At 51.2% G+C, this 15,982-nt stretch overlaps 5 protein-coding genes across 5 annotated transcripts in view; 3 read left to right on the top strand and 2 right to left on the bottom strand.

Annotated features, from left to right (window-relative positions):
• Positions 1-4,350: 4,350 nt before the first annotated feature.
• On the top strand, positions 4,351-5,391 carry Z518_03916 (uncharacterized protein; the record flags this gene model as incomplete). Its single annotated transcript, XM_013417624.1, has 1 exon — positions 4,351-5,391. One exon carries the CDS (start codon positions 4,351-4,353, stop codon positions 5,389-5,391), a length of 1,041 nt encoding a protein of 346 aa, XP_013273078.1.
• A 434-nt stretch (positions 5,392-5,825) lies between these two features.
• Positions 5,826-6,517, bottom strand: Z518_03915 (uncharacterized protein; the record flags this gene model as incomplete). Its single annotated transcript, XM_013417623.1, has 2 exons — positions 5,826-6,211; positions 6,454-6,517. The coding sequence occupies 2 exons, from the start codon at positions 6,515-6,517 to the stop codon at positions 5,826-5,828; spliced, it is 450 nt and encodes a 149-aa protein (XP_013273077.1).
• Positions 6,518-7,286: 769 nt separating this feature from the next.
• Positions 7,287-10,120, bottom strand: Z518_03914 (uncharacterized protein; the record flags this gene model as incomplete). Its single annotated transcript, XM_013417622.1, has 3 exons — positions 7,287-8,382; positions 8,443-9,363; positions 9,504-10,120. 3 exons carry the CDS (start codon positions 10,118-10,120, stop codon positions 7,287-7,289), a joined length of 2,634 nt encoding a protein of 877 aa, XP_013273076.1.
• A 445-nt stretch (positions 10,121-10,565) lies between these two features.
• On the top strand, positions 10,566-11,408 carry Z518_03913 (uncharacterized protein; the record flags this gene model as incomplete). Its single annotated transcript, XM_013417621.1, has 1 exon — positions 10,566-11,408. One exon carries the CDS (start codon positions 10,566-10,568, stop codon positions 11,406-11,408), a length of 843 nt encoding a protein of 280 aa, XP_013273075.1.
• Positions 11,409-11,685: 277 nt separating this feature from the next.
• Z518_03912 (uncharacterized protein) overlaps positions 11,686-15,982 on the top strand; it is a gene marked incomplete at both ends in the record, with an annotated part of 5,075 nt that continues 778 nt past the window's right edge. The window contains 4 exons of the mRNA XM_013417620.1: positions 11,686-11,947; positions 12,036-12,837; positions 12,912-14,461; positions 14,512-15,963. Of these exons, the coding sequence (XP_013273074.1) occupies positions 11,686-11,947; positions 12,036-12,837; positions 12,912-14,461; positions 14,512-15,963 (4,066 nt within the window). The remainder of the gene's footprint in view (positions 11,948-12,035; positions 12,838-12,911; positions 14,462-14,511; positions 15,964-15,982) is intronic.

The following is a 15,982-nucleotide window of genomic DNA, read 5'->3' as shown; positions in this document are numbered from 1 at the left end:
GGATCCGATGAAATCCCCCTCTCGTCGCCCATCGGATCCAGTCTGTGGACCACCTCAGACAAGCTTTACTAATCACACTCGAGATGCTTCGTAACCGAGCGTTAACGGACGAGCCTCGATGTCGACGTGGTCCATGGATTGGATCCGATGGGCCGTGGTATTTCATCGGATCCAATCTGTGGACCACCTAAGACGAGCTCTTACTGATCACACTCGAGATGGCTCGTAACGGGGCGTTAACGGATAAGCCTCGATATCGAGATGATTCATAGATTGGATCCGATGAAAGATCACCGCCATCGGATCCAATCTGTGGACTACCCAAGCCCTTACTGATCACACTCGAGATGGCTCGTAACGGAGCGTTAACGAACGAGCCTCGATGTCGAGATGATTCATGAATCGGATCTGATGAAAGACTACCGCCATCGGATCCAATCCGTGGACCGTGTGGCCGGGGGCCATCCTACTCGATAGAGGTCGACGTCCTGATATCGAGATGATCCACACATCGGATCTAGTCTGTGGACCACCTAAAAGCTCTACTAATCACACTCGAGATGGTTCGTAACTGAGCGTGAACGTGTAAGCCTCGACGTCGAGATGATCCATGGATTAGATCTGATGGGCCGTGGTATTTCATCGGATCCAGTGGATAGCTGTAAATCTTGTTTCATCGTACGATGGACTCATTCATCTTCACTCTCAAGAAACTTATCCAAGATCCCACTCTTTTTCCAATGCTTAAGGCATTCGGTCATCTCAATTGTCTCGGGATCTAATTGTCCCCTCTCCCACGATATCGTTCGACGAGCCCCTGAAAATACTCGCTCTGGTTCATCACTCATCGCTGGAATTGAAAGAATATCAATCGCCATATGTGAGAGTCGAGGCCAGCGCTGTCTTTGCGTATCGTGGCACCACCACGTGAGAGCTGAGACTCCTTTGCGAAGCTCGTACGACTCTCCGGAATTGTAGTCTTCATATTCGTCTTGGCTAGTAGGCCGAGCAACTTGCTTCAGAGACTGGGCAATTTGGTCAAAAGTATTCAGTTCTTTGGGTTCCTCAAGTCCTCTGCCGTACGACGGAGAGATCAGAGCAGCAGGAATCGGGGCAGCTTCTCGATAACTCTCCCAAAGCTTTCTAACCTTTTCCAAAGTCGGCTTCACATACTTCTTTAGCCAATTAACTTCAATATACCTCGTACGACGGCCCGGGTGAAGAATCAGGGCTGCAGCGTATAATGCGGACATATCTGTCTTCATATAATACTTGTCGAAGAGTACCCACGCTTTGTGGATTCGAGCGGCGAATTCTGTATCCTTTTTCTTTTTAAATCTGGCCTTTCGCACGGTCAATAATACTGTATGTACCTTTTAAGTTGAGGAGAAAAGAGTCTTACTTACAAGGGAGAGTTGAAAATGCTTAATCAAAACATCCATGGTAAATAGGACTCGATCGATCGCAGCAGAGTCTCCTTCGGTATAAAGAGTTGCCGAATGAAATGGTTCCAAAAACTCCTTAATCGTACGAAGCCGTCTCCAGTCCTCGGGAGTAAGTTCGTCATCTTTTAAATCTACCTCGTGGTTTTGGCAGTATTTCTCCACCGCTGGTCTTAATTCTAAGGCCACGAGAAGCATCAAATACCAACTATTCCACCTCGTACGATTGTCAAGCGGAATCCTTCTTCTGGCAAGCCCCAAAAACTCTGCGATGTAAGCAGTTGATCCACGAATATGGACGACGACATTATGTATCTGGCCAAGTGGTCCCATGAGCCGAAATTTGACCTTTCTGGCCTCTTCGTCTCCCTTCTCCCCCCTTCTATCTTCATCATCGTACGACTCGAGCTCTTCCACCTCAAAAACGTTAGCAAATAAAAAGGCTTGTACAGCGAGATTAATAATATGGCCGCTACAACGGATCCGCCAATGCGCTGCCTTCCACTCTCGGTCTTCCTTCTTATACATATAACCCTCTATTTCATGACAAAGTGTATTGTTTGGGCTGGCATTATCGGCAACGATAGCCCCGAGCTTTCGTACGATGCCGTAATCTTGAAGGACCGGAAGAAGGATCTCAAATTGGTTTTCCCCGCTATGGCCTTTTACCTGACGAAGAGCGAGGAGAGCCTTTTGCCTCTTTAAGAGATGTGTGGTGTAATGTGCACAAATCGCGACGAGAAGGTACCGATTCGGAGAAGTCCAGATATCCAGTGAGAGATGAATGTTCGAGATTGCTGATTGGAGATCTCGTCGTACAACGTCTTTATGATTATTCCAAGACTCTTCCATTTTCTTGGTGATCGTAGAGTGTGCCGTAGTAATTATACCCTGGCATTTCGGGTTCAGCGCTTGACATAAGGTATGAAATTCGGGCCATTCGACGATAGTAAATGGAAGGTTTCGTACGACGACCAAGGAAATCAAGGCTTCGTTAATCACCACTTGATTAAGCTGTAACTGGAGGACTTGAGAATCGAACTCTTCCGTGTAGCCAGCCGTCTTTGCTTGAAGATGAAGTTGTCTCAATTGTTGAACGACAGTTGCTTGGATCTTCCCAATAGCCTTGTCGACAATAATTGCGTGGGCTAGGTGAAGGTGCTTCTTCATATTCGTAGGAATATTAGAACCGTACGGCTTTTTAGGGCAGTCTAGTAAACAGCGAGAACAGTATAAAAACTCGGGGTTCTCATCCTCGTTTGCGATGCGACAGTAATCCCATACTGGACTCCTCCATTTGATTGATTTTCGACTTTGACTCGACTCTTGAGTCGTAGATTGTACAAAGGAGAATGAATCTGTTTCGGAGGCCATATTATAAGGGAAATCATCGTACGAAAAGAAAAAGAAGATGATAAAATCAAAAGTCGGTCAAGGAATCGATTCTGGTCACGTGCAGATAAAAGAATCGATTCTAGTGATTCCTTATCGATACCGCTTAGTATCGATTCCGTATCGATACCTTAGGAATCGAAATCGACCCTGCCTATCACTGATGCCCTTCATACAGAACCCAACCGACCCATACGAGACCATCACTACAGAATCGCCTGGCGTAAAAGGCGATGTTGTTGATATGCTGGATTATGTAGATAAAGGCGAGAGACCTAATGCCGGTTTCTTCGTGCGATCTTTTGGGGAAGCTTCGTTGAGAAAAGAGCCATTGGGTGTCGCGTCTATCCTGGCCACCGTCACCGCTGCTAAGCCCAGAGTCCTTCTCTGATCCTGAGACAATTCACCGTGGGGGCCCAATGTCGCTTGAGATGATGACGCTTCTCACCAAATGCAGGGAATTGTGTATCTTCGTCACGCGATCTGAGCTTGATCTGGCCGCTCAAGAACTTCTGGTCGTCCATGTTTCGAAATATCAGGACCCATCTATCACTGGCGGAAGCAAAATTGGCCGGATAATTGCCGCGCCGCAGCATCACAACATCTAACTTCGGTGGTCCTCCAGCTCAGCTGGACAAGACGGTTTCAGGAGGCGTGACGATCAACGACGTCATGCTCTATGCCGGCGTGCCTCATGCTCCTTTTAGTGTCGGCGAAGTGGTTACGACCCATATCACGGAAAAGACGGATTCCGTGCATTTTCTCGTACGCACACTGTGGTTGCTCCACCGACTTTGGCTCGAGTCAGTCGTGAGTTTTTGCTGCGCCAAGTACGTACATGTCAAGAACAAATTGCCTAGAAAGATGAGGGGAAGAACGGACTGTGGGTCGTTCCAGTCTCCATAGTGCTCCTGGGTTGTTCGGGTGTCCTGTGAGGAATATGTTAGACAAAATTCTTGTAACGGCCATGAATGATGAGCTGCGCCTTGTTGGGACTATGGCAGAGAATGACATATCTGGATTAGTACTCAGCCGTATGTGTCGAGGAAAAATTTGCCCGCGAGGCTATCAGTTCACATGGTAAAGGTGCCTCAATCTTCACCGAAAATTACCCGCAACAAGATGTAAATATTATTTCTCTCTCCATTACCAACTGTATATACCTAGGTCCTATTGCGACTGTGTCAATCAAGAAGACTATCCATCCTTCTGAGGCAGTGACATCGACATATTCTTGTAAGGGATGAATATTCTCGAAAGCTAACTGTCATCCTGATCTCTCTAGATGTTGTCCTGCACGGGCCCAGAGCCAACACCCCAACGACCTCAGTCCAGAAACGACACCTAGCCAAGGAGCCATGAACACACTACCTTGATGCCGGCATTCTCACATTTAGGAGCGGGAAGAAGTATTACCCTACATCACACCCGACGAATTAAGCGGCCAGGCCAAACACGTCCAGTGTGCGAGACATTGGGAGGGCAAGGACCAGACACCAAAAACACAACAAAGATTATGCTCCCTACGCCCTCAACTTCTCACGTTTCCTATGACACCGTTTACGAACCGGCCGAAGACTCGTATTTATTCCTCGACACGTTGTCTTCGGCCAAGGAGTCGGCATGGCTGCATCGGCGCTTTGAATGCGAACCGTCCCCTCCCACGGATAGGGCTGCTTCAGACGCAGGTACAGAGACAGGCGCAAATGTCGATGCCGATGCCGATGTGCATCTCAATGAAATTGAAGACCGGAATTTGATTCCACTTCTTCTCGAGCTTGGCCCAGGCTCAGGTGTGATCGTCGCATTCCTAAGTGTGCATGCACGTGAGATCTTCGGCACAGACGTCCTCGGGCTCAGCGTCGACGTGAATCTGCATGCGTGCATTGCGACTGCGACGACGGTGCAGAAGGCCTTGGTGGAAAAGCGGGAGAGAAACGCTGAGTCCGAGTCTGCGGTGGCACAGACACCGACGCGGTCCAAGTCGGAGGGAGATGGCTTTCAAAATCCAAGTCTAAATCCAAATCCTGCCCAGTGCGGTGGAAGTGGGAGTGGGAATGGGAGTGGAAGTATCTACCTGTCTTCCCTACTCGGAGACCTTGCGGCGCCACTGAGAGCAGGCGAAGTCGACGTACTTGTCTTCAATCCGCCCTATGTGCCGACAGAGTCTGTCCCGGCGCACGACGCAGACATTGGTGTTGATATTGGCAACGCGAAGGAGAAGCCGACGTTCGCCGAATCCTCGCATCTCCTCGAACTCTCATATGCGGGCGGGCAAGATGGCATGCAAGTCACGAGCCGGCTTCTCAACGCGTTACCGACGCTGCTGAGCACGAAGGGCGTGGCATATGTGTTGTTTTGTCGTGGTAATAGGCCGGAGGAAGTAAAGAGCTGGATTAGAGGTTGGGACGGAGCGAACGATGGAAGGTGGGTGTGGTGTGCGGAAACGGTCGGGACGAGTGGGAGGACGGCAGGTTGGGAGAAACTGGAAATTGTGAGGATATGGAGGGAATGGAAAGAAGAGCCAAAAAGCAAAAGCGAGAGTAGGAAGATGTGAGAATGCGAAGTCCTAAGGTCCGGATCAATACTGCGAGGGGTCCAGGAGAAATTTGAAATAGTGACGGTGACGGTGACGGCAACAAGAATGGTCTACGAAGTACATACATCCACCGGATGCCCATCTACGAGACCGACGGGACAGCCACATACGTCGCAGACTAATCTAGGTTTTGCGAAAGTAGTGGAGAGATTTGGTACAGTCCTTCCCGAAACCGCCCTACCCTTTAATGGCACATTGCGACTTTCTCATATCAAGGCCAAGACCACTTTGTGGGGCAAGACTGATTCCGTTGGCTAAAGCAGACGCGCACAAATACCCAATCACCACCAAGTATTGTCATGGCCTTGTACGGTATTGGCAGTATCTCATGGTCAGCGTATGTAAGATACAGATGTATAACATGGTTAGATACGTTTCTGTATAACGATCATCTAGCTTCGCTTTTTGAATTTCCACCACTTCTTACGGGTGTCATTGGTTGATGGTGCCGCATTCTGAGTACTGTTCGGTCTTGCGTCTCTGCCAAACGGAGTCTGCAGCGCTTGCAAGTTGGTCATAACTGTCATGATCGAAGGATGGTCTGCTCCAAGTGACTTTTGAAATCCTTGGAGAGCTCGTCGATACGTTGTCTCCGCCTCCTCCAGCTTGCCTTGTTTAGCGTATAGCAGACCGAGATTGTTGACCCTGTCGAGTGTCGACGTGTGATCGGTACCCAGCGCCTTCTCATATCCAGCCAGCGCTCGTTGGTATATCTTCTCCGCTTCATCTAGCTTGCCTCGGTCGGCGTAGAGAAGTACGAGACAATGGATAGAGTCAACTGTCGACGTGCAATCAGGTCCAAGCGCCTTTTCTCTCCCACCCAGCGCTCGCAGATTACCTCAAAATTCAAAACGGAATCTGCTCATTAACTTGGCCATCAGTGGAACCTCGCTCCTGCTCGCCAGCATCGAGGCATGCCCTCCCCAGCACCACGCACATAATTCACAACGTCTGTCGACGCACTTCTTTTGCCTTCCGGGGCCCATGCCTTATCCACAGGGATCTAGATTGAGCCGCTACCAGATAGCGCCATTGTGAGGAATGCATACGCCATATCCGAACCGAGTTGGATCCAATTGGCCATCAGGTAACCAGACAGGGAGCCACTATCGGCACCCACAAGGTCTGAACCTGGATCCTGGTGTGCAATATCTTGGTACAGTACACACACACTATTTATTAACGCTTGGCGGGCAACCCGATGGGGTAACTATTGCTTATCTACAAGTACATTTCTTGAAGCGAATTCTTTTCTCCTTGAGCCCTTAAATCAACTGTTTCTGGCTTCTGTCCTCTCTTTTCTGTCCTACCTCCGCGGCTTCTCGTGAGTTAGTAGTGTTAGCAGGCTAGCTTGAAGGCCTTTCTCCAAGTGTTCAGCGTCCTATCCTCAGCAGCTGAAGTTTGCCATCAAAGATGACCATCCTGACTGGATTCAAACCATGTCTTGGTACATCCATGTGCAGATTTGCTCTGGTCGGCTGGAGGAAGCCGAGAAGAACTGCACGAAGATACTGCGCAAGATTACGCAGGAAAATGGGCTCTGCAAAGATGATCCTCGAACGGCTGTCGTTGGGAAGCAACTTGCGAACATTTACGTCAACACTGGACGCTCTGACCAACTTTCTGTCCTCAAAGCCATATTCACGGCAATGGAAGGGATGGATCTGATATTAGTCTAGTATGATTAAAAATCTACTGTATAATTAATTCAGTTACAGTTCGAGGAACTGTAAGCATGGGCATATTTTTCACGACGGTAACGGGGAATTGATCATTTGTATGTGCGGTAAAAGCATATGGTTGTAGGGCGAAAATTGGCACTTTCCAACGTCTACTCCAATTTCCCACCCACTTTAGTAATCGGTAATGATATACTTGAGGGCCAGACCGATGTTGTCGGGGTCGTTGATTGGGAAATCCCTGTTCCTCCACCGTCCGCCACGAATCCTGTCGTTCCAGAATGTCCAGGGCTGGACATAGTAGTAGTCGCCACGCTTGTCGGACATAGCCCTGAATATTTGCTTCATGCAGCCAGCCGAGTACAGTCGCTTCTTGCGTTCCTCGTTGAGGTCGTCGACTCGACGCCGTGCATACTCCATTACGTTGGCGGCGATGCCAACTGCGATAGGTGTGGCGAACGACGTTCCGGAGATATACACTTCTCCTTGGTCGTCCTCGTTGTACCACGTGTGCTTGATGCCGCACCCCAGCGTCGCAAAACACACATCTCCTTCGTTGCTGGGGTTGATGTTCACAGCCGTTCCGAGGCCGTCGGTGACGTGCACCGCGATCACGCCGTCCTTTCTCGCGGGCCAGGACCGCCGTGCGTTGCCACCACTATTATTGCCGGCCGCGGCGAATACAATCTTCCTCGTCGCCCCGACGTACGACGGGTCTAGAGCCTCGTTGAGCGCCTCGTCGATGTCGGGATTTTCTTCGTGGAGCGCTAAGGATATGGTGATGATGTCGACGTTCCAGACCTGGACTGCCCAGTTGATGGCCTTTTCTCTCGAGTACGATGCGTCATTATTGTTTGTGACAAGCTGACCAGAAAGCCTCAGGATAACTGATGGTCCGGAATCACTCACCTTGGCTATACAATGCAATTTGCTCTTGGGTATATATTGCTCTCCGTTTATGGTAACCTTGGCGATGAAAAGCTCAGCTTCTGGCGCCACATCAAGCAGGAGGCGAGTCACTATGGTGCCATGCCCCAGCTTATCGTCCCAGTCCTCGTAGTCTGGCGAGGAAAAGTTGCGACACTTCCGGATCTTGTCATGCTCGCGAGCATGTCTAATGACCGGATCATCTTTCGACAGGCCGCTATCGATAACGGCTATGCGGATCTTCTGGCTTCGATGTTTTGGCAGCGGTTCGTCGCACGTCTGGTTCCTTATGTGTTTCTCAATAAACTGGTCCATTCTGTTGAGGAAATCCTGTGCGCGTAATCTATTTACGTGTTAGGTAGGGGATATTGCTCTCTTCTGGAAATGGTAAAAAGATACGAACAATTTGTCTTCGGGTGTGTTATACTCTGCCTTCCAATCGAAAAGCGGATCCTGAGTTCCTTCTGAATTGTCAGTGGGCGAATCAGTCGGTTCTGATGTTGAGAACTCGGGAAATTCAGCGTAACTGTCCAGAGGCCTGACTATCTTGTCGAATACGTAGTTGCGGGCCCTGTCTTTGTTAGCCTCATCCCGGGTTGCCTCCTTTCCCGCTGCATCAAGGCATGCCTTGACAGCCCTCTTGAACATTCCGTCTTTGTCCCGGAACCGCCGACGGTCGTTGATCAAATTGAGTAGGTATAGACGAAGCTGCTCTTTGGACAGCTTGCCGGCTTTGTGAGAGAGAGGCAATCTTTTCCACATGCGGATCTCCATAATGAGCTTCGCAAAGTCTAGAAGCTGCGGGTCACAAATTAGGCTGTCGTCATCTTCCGACTTCGGCCTGTCATGGAGCCGATAAGAGAGGTACGGGTGAGTTTTATCGACGATCTTCTGGGTGGCGGGATCTCTGAGGAAGAATATGCCTTCACCAGTGTTGCCATCCGAGGTCCAGCTGGCCCGTCTCCAATGGGTGGTCGACAGGGGGAGAAGAGAGAGCGCCAAATTCAGGCATATCATCTCTCGGTCTTCAGGAAAGAAAGTCTCCGAATTTTCGTTTTCGCTGGAGTCGCAACCGGCCTCACCTTGTTTGAGAAGCTCCCATAAGCTCTTCGTGGGAGCTGCCGCAGATGAGAGGGGCGAGCAGCCCTCGAGTTGAATCTTGGTAGTCTGAGATACAAGATAGTCCACCTTCTGCGGCTCCTGTGTGCCATATTCCCGCTGTCGGATTGGAGCCTCTTCGAGCAGAATACTCAAATTTTCGTTTCGCTCTTCCGCATTACGGAGGATGTGGCAACCATGACATTCTGGCGTCTTTATGGTGTCACTGAATGCCTGTTAGAAACCGTGGCAAAATTTGGGATTGATAACGGCACTTTCAGGGAATTGCTAGGGCGAGACGGCAAAGAGTAACACGTCGGACAACATCCTAGTTGAACTATAGGAAATAGAACAAGAGACACATACTTTGCGATGATGCACCTACTCTGGACCCAGCGGGGGGGTTTCCAGATGTATTGCGAAGACAGGTAAGCGTCAAAGAACAGCCTTGACTGTGCGTCGACCTCGTTGATGAACCCACTCAATTTCAGCCGCAGGAAATGTCCATTATCACAACAATGTAGCTGCTGGATTAGTGCACAGACTAAGATTTTCAAGCCGTTGCGGACTCTGGCCCCAAGGACGACCCGGGCGTCCAGGTTCGACTTGGCGAAGTCTTCATCCGCCGTGTGATATAGATTCTCCTCTGGTGGTTCACTGGCTTTGACCATCTTCTCGATCACTTCAGAGATTTCTAGAACCTTATCGATAGCCTCCGCATTGTTCCGTATCTGCGAGACTGTCACGTCCTTGCCAATCTTTGCAAAACCCTCCTTTACATGCTCCTGGAAACGTTGCGGAGTTTCATTTCCAGAGGCATTCCAGGCGCATGAGGCAATGAAAGGGTCAACCCGGGCGAAGACTGAGGCTGTCCGTATGACCACGTTCAGCTCCGCTGATGTTGGGCTTTGGTGCGAGAAACCATGAGACTGGTCGACAAACGCCCGAAACACGGCGTCGAGTGAGTCGTATAGCCCAACCATATGGAGCAGTATGTAGACTGCGACGGGAACGTGAGCTTGCTGTCTTTGCCAAATAATGCCCAGCGTGTGCCAAAGGTCAGGTCGTCGACAAAGGTGCCGCATCAGCACGTGCGCCGAGCAGAAAATCCGCGTTGTTGCGTCGCAGCCGACCCCGCACTAAGTGCGGAGCCGCCAGCCAATTATCCTTGGACGATACACGAGAACCACACGTGAGGACGGAAAAGTGCCAATTCGTGTAGGCAGCTGCGTTTGTGCAGAAAAGATGAGCTCCAGGTCCTCCGACCAAGCTTCCTGTCGTTCCATCCATGTTTCTAACCAGAAAGGTGACAAACCTTGATGCTGTCTGGCCCGTCTTCAGAGACATGATAACCAACCCCCACATTCTCCCTGACTTCCCGCCCAAATCCCAATAAACTGTTGAGGTGATAGGTCCTGTAGTGAAAAGATGGGCGCGAACACTCCAGAATACCACATTCTCGGAAAACGAGTGGCGGTCGGGCGGCTACTTCTCGGTACAATCGTCGACAGCCTGGAGGGACTTTCGCGAATCAACAACGGAGAAGAGCTCCTGATTGACGAAGAGCGCCTCGACCACTTCCATGACTGCAATATGGAGATCTCGAGAGATATCGCCCTGACGGGGAACGCTGGAGTCGCCGCCAAGGCACTCGCACTAGAGAGTTTCGGCGGCGAGGCGAGTGTCGACAGCGAGCGCAGCTTCACGGACACCTACAACGTTCCTGATGTCCATACCTGGCAATTTGACCCGGAAGCGTCCGACTACCTGGCCGCGATGACATCGGAAAAGGTGCAAAGATTCCTGAAGAGGATTGATTACGGCCCGGTGTACATGGTAACTGGGCTGAAGTTCGGCACAAAGACGTCAGTCAACATCACAAGGGCAAAAAGGGTGGGAGGGCGGCTGGAGCTCGGGGCCAACATCGGGACGGCCGTCTCGGTTGGCCCAAAGCTTGGGTCATCCCGCGCCTTTACAGTGAGTCAGAAGGGAGAGGAGCAGACTGAACGCATCTTGGCAATCAGGGTGCGAAAACTGAGGTATAAGAAGAAAGGCTTCTTCGGCTTTGGGAGCTCCAGAGTATTAACGGAAGAGCCAAGCAACGCTGGCGCTGAACTGGTTGGAGATAATAGATCTAAGCAGAAGAGCCGAGGCACTGTAGCAGGTCTAGACTTTGAAGTGCTCGAGGAGGATGATACGGAGGACTCGACGGGAAGTTATAGAAAGATCTCCGAGCCAGGGGTCACTTGGGTTGTTCCCAAGTCCTGGTAGCAAGCTGTTTAAGCTAAGCATCTAGCTAGGAGAACTGCCGTTCATAGTGGCAGCCTACAATTCACATTCATGTAACCAAATGATATTAGTGTTGTCTGGCAACATGACGGAGCACAACAGAGAATTGCTCCGATTTGCTGCACAATAAATTGCTGCGCTAGCGGCAGTTCGTGCCGCATCTGGTTGTGCCGCATCTTGGTGTGCCACATCCCGCGCCGTCCGTGAGCGACTTGTCGCACCAGTTCATTCCATCCTCCAGAGCTCTCATCCTATCCCTATGGATTCAGGAAGCGAAATAGCAAGCATAGTGAGCCTCTGCTTGGGGCTTTTCAACACTTGCCTTTCTGAAGGCCCTGACGATGACGTTTTGGCGACGCTCGAGGACGAACAACGCCGTTTCCGGGCGTGGTCGCACAGCCTGAAGGTCTTCGCACGACCTCATGTCAACCTGGATGCGCAGCTGCGACCCGCCGCAAACAAGCAAATCCGAGAGATGGTGCTACTTCTTCTTGATGTGCTGAGGGAAAATCTGTTTCTTGGTATGCCGATTGTTCCAACCCTGAGGTCTTGCCAGGCAGAGACAAAAGCAGCAAAAATGTGGCAGAGGCTAACCTCGACATCATACAGCTTTGAATTCGCTATCTTCAAAAGAAACACCAGCATCCATGACAAGTGACCTAAAGGCCCCGTTCTTCGGCATTGATGGGGCATTGAAACGCCTCGAGAGGCTTGCCGCCGCCATCCTTGACGCTACAGAGGCCAGCCTACATCGCAGAGTCCACGTGTATGCGGAGAAGAACCGGGACGAGGGGTTCGAGAGACTTGTTTGGCAGGTTATCTTGGTCCGTTTCCCCTGCGTGGTGCCAGCTTCCGACTTTCGGGAGACGCTGCTGTCCACCTCTGAAGTAACCGAGTCCTTGGAGGAAGCAGAATCTCTGGAAGATTTCCGGGCACTATTACGGTCAAGCTCGTTCTCGGGCCTCTTCCGAGCGCTATTTAAATCAATTGTGTTTCGACACTATCGCATGATCTACGAGCGAGAGCGTAGATTGAAAGACCTAAACCAGACCTTGCCGATGAATGAGCCTCCACGGATGGCAGAGAGGGTTGCTAACCCAGAGCATTATCAGGAAAGCGGAGGAGCAATTCAGCCGCCGGCTGTGGGATTAACCCCCTCGCTCAGCGAGCTCACTCGATCCGAGACAACATTGCCCAACACCATCGATGGATTGCGCTTCAAGGCCAAGATGGAGAACGCAGAGGAACACGATACAGCGAACACGTCAGGTGATTTTGCATACCAGGTATCGGAGTCAGGTGATGCTATGTATCCTAGGCCGCCGCGGCTTCCCAAGGACGCAACTGAGGGTATCTGTCTCTTATGCGGACAACGTTGCCCTGCTGATACTTTTGAAGGCGAAAAGTGGATGTGGGTCACTCAGCCAACCCCAGAGATAGGGCTAGTATTTGCACCGTGTCTACTTCGCGCTGACGTTTGCATAGGATCCATGTTGGCCAGGATATCAAGCCGTATGTCTGCCTATCCCAGGACTGCACTCAAAACCCCCAGTATTTTGCCAGGAGTAGGGATTGGAAGCAGCACATGCACAAGATACATACGCCGCAATGGATTCGATCCATGCACAATCCCCTCATTTGGAAATGCCCTGTGTGCTCCTCGACCTCGGCCACAGAATTTGTATCTGAGGAGAAGCTGCAGCAGAGCTTGGTCGAACACATGAAGCAAAAGCACGCCGAGTTGGACGAAGACGACCAGTGGAACTTGGCAAGCGTCAGTGGCATTCCAACGCCTCGACCTGTAGACGTATGCCCAATCTGTAAGGATGACCACAAACCAAAAGCCCGCCAAAGACATGCGCCCCAGGGTAACCGCAGCGCCTTGGAGGACGAAACACCTATGTCTACTGTAACTCGGGAATCACAGGAGTCTCATAAGAAAAAAAGGGCGAGATTTGCTGTGTCAGATGGTTCGCAGAGTGGAAGCGACAGGGACGGCATCGGCCGTCCTGCCAGGCGAACTCAAGTGAAACATCAGCCAAGTGACCGCTTGCCGCAAGCCAGCGACCACGACAGAATAGAGAGGTACATCGGCCAGCACCTCAAAGCCCTCGCCTTCTTCTTCTCCAATAGACTCGTTCGGGATTGGGACCAGGAGTCGAATGCGCCGCAGGGCTCACGAACAGACTCAGTCCTACTTGATCTCGAATTACCTTCAGAACAAGAATCTGACGACAATTCCCCTCGACTATCCGTGGCGGTTGGTCGTACAAACACAGTGAAGGAGCTCGAAAGCTGCGAAGCGGACTGCAAAATTGTACCAGACGCAAGTGATATTGTTACTGAAGTTCTGGCTGATATTTGGAACGATATTCAGAGAGACCGTCACGAGCGCTTGCGGAAGGAACCTGATCCCAGTCAGGATCTTCGCAGAGAATACAAAAACGAAAGGTTAATCCAGCCTGTTGGTGTCTGCCTCAGTCAGGCCCCTTATATCGACCCGAAACTCTTCATCGGGCGAGAGTCCGAAATTGCCCAAATGCGAGAGATTCTGCGACCCGGTGACTCGTCTTCGGAGCAGCGACGGCTTGTGCTGGCGGGTACGGGTGGGATGGGTAAGACGCAGCTGGCTATCGCTTTCGCGACGCGCCACCAGCAGGAATACGACTCGATATTCTGGCTCAATGCAGCGTCCGAGGCCACGCTCAAGGACAGTTTTCGGCTGGTGGCCGAGGCCATCTTTGATGTCCAGGACGCGCAAGTGCTGCAGGATGAGCAGAGCGTGATCCAGACACGGCGATGGTTGTCCGACAAGAAGAACACGCGATGGCTGCTCATCTTTGACAACTACGATGACCCGGACCAGTACCGAATCGAACAATATTATCCATATGTCTCCCACGGGGCGATCATCGTCACGACACGGCGACCGGATCTTGTGGCGGGGTCGCAGATACGCTTACAGCCTCTCCGGAGTGTTGAAGAAAGCCTCGAGATCTTAGAAACTCGATCCCGACGAAGGAATATTAGATTTGGTAGGTTAGCTGTGGACGTATAAGACCGCTTACTTATTGTTGCTCTTCAGATTATCATGCGAGGCGACTTGTTGAGCGACTCAATGGTCTGCCCCTGGCCTTGGCCACCGCCGGGGCATATCTTCGCCAAAGCACCTTCACTTGTGAGCGCTACCTCCAGGAGTACGAGCATCGCTGGTATCATGACACACGGCGGTCCCTTCAACTCCACGAGTATCAAGACCGTACGCTCTACACTACTTGGAATCTCTCGTATGCTCGTCTCGAAGTCGAGGATGCGGATGCGGCAAAGTTGTTAGGCCTGCTGGCATACTTTAGCAATCGGCGCGTTTGGTATGAGCTATTCCGATCTGGATTTTCCGAAGACTTACCATTGTGGCTGCATGGAATCATTTTGAGCGAGGTCGAGTTCGAGAGCTCGATGAGAAGGCTGACAAACTACTGCTTCCTGGAAATGCAAACGTCGGTGGCATCGTGGAGTATGCACACTTCCGTACACGATTGGACGTTCTCGGCACTTAACAAGGTGGTAGACGAGAAGCAGTATTGGTACGCTTTCGACTGTGTGGGTGCGTCGGTCGAACAGGAAGACTTTAATTCGCTTGGATATTCTCATCTGGCCGATCTGACTGCACATGCGCTACGGCTTGGATACGTTAGCGGCTCTCGTGGTGAAATTATGGAGGGCCTCACTGGTGATCGACTGGGAAAAGCATGGTTAATCGCTGAGCTATTAACCCAACAGGTTCAGCTTTTAGCAGCGGATCAGATGTACATGTTGGCACTGGCTGGGTATGAGAAGGAGCTGGGACCGGATCACACGTCGACACTGAGCACGGTGAACAATCTCGGGAATCTATATCGTGACAGAGGCAAGCTGGACGAGGCCGAGAAGATGTACCAGCGGGCGCTGGCTGGGTATGAGAAGGCGCTGGGAGCGGATCATCCATCGACGCTTAACACGGTTACCGATCTTGGCCTACTATACGCTGAGCAAGGCAAGCTGGATGAGGCGGAGACGATGTACCAGCGCGCTCTAGCTGGGTTCGAGAAGGCGCTAGGAGGGGATCACACGTCGACGCTTAAAACGGTCAACAATCTCGGTCTTCTCTACACTGATCAAGGTAGGCTGGATGAGGCGGAGAAGATGTATCAGCGAGCGTTGGTTGGCCTGGAGAAAGCGTTAGGAGCCGATCACCCATTAACACTCCGCACAGTGAATAACCTTAGTCAACTATATGCTAATCAAGCCAAGCTAGAGAAGGCGGAGAAGATGTACCTACGCACTCTGGCTGGGTTCGAGAAGACGCTGGGAGGGGATCACACATCGACCCTCGACACGGTCAACAATCTCGGTGCGCTTTATTATGACCAAGGCAAGCTGGACGAGGCGGAACAGATGTATCGGCGGGCGCTGGCTGGGTTTGAGAAGGCACTGGGACCGGATCACACGTCGACACTCCTCGCGGTCAACAATCTCGGGAATCTATATCGTAGCCGAGGTAAGCTGGACGAGGCGGA

Source organism: Rhinocladiella mackenziei (assembly GCF_000835555.1).
Source record: "Rhinocladiella mackenziei CBS 650.93 unplaced genomic scaffold supercont1.3, whole genome shotgun sequence".
NCBI lineage: Eukaryota > Fungi > Ascomycota > Eurotiomycetes > Chaetothyriales > Herpotrichiellaceae > Rhinocladiella > Rhinocladiella mackenziei.
Note: the sequence above shows the minus strand (reverse complement) of the source record. Positions and strands in the feature narration are given on the sequence as shown.